At 36.2% G+C, this 6223-nt stretch overlaps 1 protein-coding gene across 1 annotated transcript; it reads right to left on the bottom strand.

The window, feature by feature from the left end:
* On the bottom strand, positions 2312 to 5689 carry LOC109843487 (biogenesis of lysosome-related organelles complex 1 subunit 2). Its single transcript, XM_020412424.1, has 3 exons — positions 5553 to 5689; positions 5369 to 5501; positions 2312 to 2781 (listed from the first exon to the last, which is right to left on the bottom strand). Exons 2-3 carry the CDS (start codon positions 5447 to 5449, stop codon positions 2515 to 2517), a joined length of 348 nt encoding a protein of 115 aa, XP_020268013.1. The 5' UTR covers positions 5450 to 5501; positions 5553 to 5689; the 3' UTR covers positions 2312 to 2514.

Genomic DNA, 6223 nt, shown 5'->3' with positions numbered 1-6223 from the left:
GGCTCGACTATTGTCATGGTTGTAAACCGCCTGCGCTATCGTCAGCGTCGTTAACTTGTAACTACGGGGAATATCATAGTCATACTTCCCATGGAGAGCTCTGAGTTGAGGCAGTGTGACCTTTGAATGGATCTCAGCAAGCATTTCTTGCCTAGCGTTGAGAGCAGAGGTTTCCATTAGTGCTATGGATCATTGCCAGAAGAGATAATCGGAGCACTTGGCAACTTCGAATTTAGAATTTCGAAAAGCAATAATCGCTCTCTCACCATGACAGTCGTGCTTATAGTGCAGCCGGGGCTCTAACTGTCAGAATCTCAATAGACGAACTGAACCCCAACAGACGGCCCAGATTAATTTCAGAATTCGAAACATTTTTCTCGAATCGAGACAAAACGTGCTCGCCTTGAATATCCCGCAATCTTACACAAAAAATGAAGGGACTGTGGTTGAAAAGAATTCACTGACGTCAGTCATGTCACATCGAAAAGAACTTTTAAGATCCCTCATTAATGCCTCTCATGACTCAGCAAGAGCTGTTATGTTTCACTTGGATCTGGCCTAGGCCGACTCCAAGTAAAAGCGGCCAACTGTTATAGCCGATTTAGTGATAAAAAATAATCTATAATCAATGGAAAACAAGTGCCCCACATTATACATAATCAAGTCAGCATCTCAAGATAATTAGAGGTCCAACTTGATCGACTCGACACGACGACATATTGCGAGAACGACTCGAAAGGCGTTACATTGTCGACGACCCAAAGGGCGTTACGTATCGTTCCTTGGTTGAGTCGGCTACTTAACCACTCCACTCGGCCAACTCATCGGTCGACACCTTGCGAGGGCGACTCAAAATGCGGTACTTATCGACCATCCGACGAGTAGAAAGGTGACAAAATGCCTCGAGCCTCGAGCCCCTCCTGTGCACTGATGACTAATCACCTCACAATAAATATCATTAAATACATTATGGGCATCATCATTCCTCTGCCCCCAATAGTATTTATGACACATCGAACCACGTCGGCACCGCACACCCCTCATCACTTCGAATTGAACACCGAAGTGACATCTTCTCTACTTGTCAGCCAACACCTGTAAAGTTGAGATTGATGTGGCCGCCAGCCCATGATCGGCCGAAATTACTCTTCTACACTCATGCCCCTACTATAAAAGGAGATACTACTTTAATTATATGGTAAGCTTTTTCTTATTACTCTCTGAACTTAAAAACTACTACAGTTCCTTTTGCTTCTCCACACAAGCAACTCACTGATTTGTTTGTCAGAGGAACAACTAGGGAATTACACCCCGGCCTCTTACGATTTGTTACTTGTGCAGGGAAGAAAAACTTGCTTAAGAACCAGACAATCAGAGAGTTAGAGGACCTCCGTCAATTGAATCAACTCCTTGTATTTGACTTTGTGATTCCATACATCAACAGTTTAGAACAGAAAAGAATACCTGATTTGGAGAAATTTACCAATTGCCCTGACCAAAGGAGAATAAATATCGAATGTGTGTTTGATTTCCTCCATCCTGTTTAAGGAGGGTTCTCCAAAAGAAATAAATCATCAGCAAACATTCAGTGCGAGAAAGTAGCCATCACCGATGCTGTCACTTCCGTTAGTCTTTTTTAAATCATTGAAAATGATACCCGACGCAGTTCTTATCTCTTGCCGCTGATTTTTTTTAATTAGAGGAATTGATTGGAAACAATTTATAATAATTGAGGGAGTTTGAGGGAATAATTCTAGAAAAACTTATAAGAATAGGAGACCTATTAGCAATTCAAATGATTTGAGGGACTAATTTTGAATGATTAAAAATTCAACTATTTAAGGGACTAATATCAAATAAACGTAATAAATCACCCAAATACTCCTCAAATCAAAGTATAGTAAAATTGAGCAGACGTTTGTTGGAAAGTGAAAATTATGTGAGAAATTCAAAATAAATAAAATACTAATTACCCTTCAATTTACATTTTAAATCTTTACCTTAACCTTTTGTTAGAGAAAACACAGGGTACCTTACCTAGCCGCTCATCAGCCCTCTCAAATCAACCCATCCATCTCGTCCCCTACCACCCTCTCGCCTTCAGCTATTCGCAAATCATGTGTTTGACTAATGAAACTAAATTAACATGTGCCGAATATTTATCCTGTTTAGTATTCTGAAATTTCAGAAACTAGACAGGTGCTCAGATGATTGAGATCTCTTAATATCATCAGAGCTGCATCAATTTTAGAGAGCTAAAGATGCTACATCAAACACAAGAGGCAACATACTCCACTTTGGCTTCCATAACTTTTGTCAAATCTTTTTCAGAGTATTATGCTTCATAACTTTTGTCAATTGCACTGTGACAGATTACATAGCAGTTACATCAGGGGATGCTGTCATCAAGTTTCCTCCTCTAAAAGTCAGAAATAACAAGTGCTAATACCATAAGTTGAAATTTAGAAATTACGTCTTTTAAGTTAAAAAGACGATTTATCATGAGAACACAAATTATGTATGTACATTATCATAAGCAGATAGTACTTTCTTCTCCAACATGCCAACATACTTATCCAGCACGGAAACGGCAGCTTCAAACTCAGTAACTTGTTTGTCAATCGCATCGATTTCATGCACATAATCATCGAAGTTTTTATTTTTATCGCTCAATTGTTCAACAAATACCCTTAATCCAGAAGCTACATCGCCGAAGCCATTATATTCCTCTGCCACTCTGTGGTTCATCTTCTCCAGAAGCAATAGCTGGTTATTTGTCCCCTGACATAGAAGCACATAGCGTATTAATGTTTACAGATGTAACTTATTCTGGAAGGGTGTAAAATTAGGGGACATAAATGTGCATATTGCAAGTTATCATCCAGAGGACGATGCTTACACCCCAAGGATAGTCTGCAGTATATCTTCTGTCAGAAGGAGACTATGCACACACGGAGAGTCAGTAGTATATCTTCACTCAAAAGAAAACTATAGAGACAAGCATGCATATGTGCAGATACATACATAAAAACAGATACATATATATACATATATACACATACATTGTGCCTGTGTATGTATGTACGTGTATGTGTATATAACCTGTATATGTTTATATGTATATATGTATATGTGTGCACTTATACACATGTATATATGCAGTACAGATGTATGCATGCGCGCGTAATTTGGTTGTTAACCTTCTTTCCACAATAACTGCATGCATAAATCCTCACAACCTTCAATATGTATAATCTAAAGTCCAAAAACATTTGGTCTTGGTGAAGCTTAGCATAATGGAATCTTCACATGAGAGTTATATGACAATAACATAGTAGGCTATCATATGCATGATCCACACTGTTCATCTTGCCCAAAACATCAAGTGATCTCTGAGCAAGGGGATTGAGTGTTCCTAAATCTTCGTGAAAATAAGTCACAAATAAGAGTATTATTTCGAACTTTAAAAAAAGTATAGTGGTTGATACATGGGTACAAGATTTGAAACATATTTATCTCTCATTATAGACTATTTGGATGTCTGGACGTGTAAATAAAAATGTACAAAGTGATGCGTGCATGCTAACTAATTGAAGAATAGCGGGTGTCAAGAATTTGGAAGCAAATCATTGCAGTTCAAATTTGACCACAGGAATATCACATTAAGATTTCTTTTCTCAAGTTGATCTACTTTGCTAATAGCATTAAAAAAACAAAAATCAAGTAGTTCGTAGTTTTTTTACCCTAACATCAGATGCATAGTGTCTGGAAAATGAACTGTCAATTAACAAGTTTTTTAATTTTAATGGACTACATTGAGACCAATGAAAATTCAAGCGTGTAAAACGGTTCAATTGAGAATTCGCATGTCCTAAAACATAGATTTAACCAACATACTACTATTTATTGTCTATTTTGCCTATTTGTTGTGTATGGGCTTGATTTTTATTAATTTTACACTTCAAACAATATATATCAACTCCCTATGCAAATACACAATTATTTTATGTGGAAACATTATCCTTTTGTTGCACTTCGGAAATATGCAGATTTGTGAATTGTGAAGGTGAGTTTTTGTTGCATATAATTTGGTCAAAGAAAGTTCTTTTACGATATTTACAAGTCTTCCTTAGTCAACCTACTGAAAATTCATTCACTCGAAGCTAGTTGATGCATGGGCAAGTGTACACAAAAGTCCATGAATTTTCATTTATAAATCCTTTAAGGCATATAGATCTAATGAAGCCAACGTATTATCTGACTAATTGGCTTTGGTGATTTAAATAACTAAGTAAATGTACTCATTTCAACTAGGAAATAAAAATTAGTATATTCAATTTGTTTTTATAATTTGACCAAATCAATTTGTCGCTTGACCTTTCATTTGTTCTCCAACTTTCATTATGTTTAATTTTTTGCTTTAGTTACCACCTCCTATCTTCCTCCAAATTTAGGGTTCAGGCTTAGACGATGTTTTCGGGGAGTGTTTTTTTTTGTCAAACTACCTTTTAAATTAGCCTTTTTCTATTTACCAGTTTCGAAAAATACCAAATAAGCTATCTTATAAGCCCCACTTTAAAAAGCTAGTATATCCTAGCTTTTGAAAACCTAGTTTATAAGCTAACCTCAATAAACTTGGTTTGACCAAACAAATTACCATTCTACCAAAAAAAATTATACAGATTTTATTATAAAAGCCAAAAGCGACCAAAAGCTAGTGTAGCTTAAAAGCTTCTAAAAATAAGCCCCTCCAAACACCCTCTTAGCAATGGGTCGAACAGGGAACAAAATGCACACCAAACCCAAGCTCTAGATCCAAGTATGTAAGGAGCCCAAGGAAGTCCAAGGCTTAGCCGGGTGAAACCTCCCTCGGGCTTGTCCATCAACTTCAATGTGCCAAAGCTGGCCGAGGTTTCATTATCTCTCGAATAACTGAGTTCGCTTGAGCAGTAGTCATATGACTACTATTCTTAATCCTACATTCAACCAATAGGGTGGATGTGGTGTCATCAAAGAACAATTCTAGGGTTGGGATGAACTTGAGGAATGGGATCGTATTGCTAGGCCCATGATTTGGGTCCTCTAGGATGAAGGGTTCCGTACATATTCAACAGAATGGAGTTCAGCAGTTATCTAGTTAGTTTCAATGTCAATTATCCTTTAACATGTAAAATCCAGCTTTTTTAATGAAATTCTGAAGTGTGTACAATCAAAGTTCATAACTTTTGTATTTGATTCTTCCCATATCTCACTCCTAGAACATTAAATTTCAAAATTTTTAACGGGATAGATCACACAAACAAGAAGATTGTGATAATATACCAAAGAACACCCAAAAAAGAAAGTAGAGAAAAGAGAAGAGAGGGACCTCGAGCTCGCCTTTGACCATAGCAGATAGGTTGGTAAAGAGATCTGCCAACGATTCCGCCAGTTCATCTCGAACCGCCATTTGCCCTAAAAAGATCCAAGCTATTCCCTCTTCCCAAACAAATTTTCGCTGCAGAGAGTAAAGAAGTTTCAATCTTTATGAACCCGATAACTTTGTGTAGCCCCACAGCTACGAATCAACGAACTAGGCCCATTCCTGGATGAAACTTTTTGGATTAGTACCTCCCAAGTTGATTAAATTACAGAGAACTACCCTGAAGTTGGAGGAGATTTGCATACAAGAACCATAAACTTTAAAAGTTTACGCCTTGTTTGGTGTGAGTGAAGGGGTGAGAACGGAATGCCCATTCCCAATACTCATTCATGCTTAACAAACATGGGGTCTTTTTGGAAGTTAGAATGTAAATTCTCACTTTTCATTTACTAGGTGGAATGCACGTGCAATGCACGTGGTCAAATATTATAATTGTTGATTTTTAGTTTATGTATTTACTATAACATAGTTGCAAAAAAGTTTATGATTATCATAATATATTAATTTAGTTTATGTATTTACTATAACATAGTTGCAAAAAAGTTTATGATTATCATAATATATTAAAAAGTTTAAGATATTTCAATATATAAAATCTTGTTGGTTTCAACAATTTACCTTACACATACTTAGTAAGGTTTAAAGTCTTAAAATATTAATGATCTAAGAGCAATTTAATGATTTAAAATTATCATTTTAAAATATTAATGATGTAAACACCAATATCTAAAAAACTATTATTATTAATGAAAAAATAAATCTTGAATTTATCAATGTAAAATGATAGGTTTATCTGGTCAT

The sequence above is a fragment of the Asparagus officinalis genome, chromosome 5, assembly GCF_001876935.1.
Source record: "Asparagus officinalis chromosome 5, Aspof.V1, whole genome shotgun sequence".
NCBI lineage: Eukaryota > Viridiplantae > Streptophyta > Magnoliopsida > Asparagales > Asparagaceae > Asparagus > Asparagus officinalis.
The sequence above is the reverse complement of the archived record's forward strand: the minus strand, read 5'-3'. Positions and strand labels throughout refer to the sequence as shown.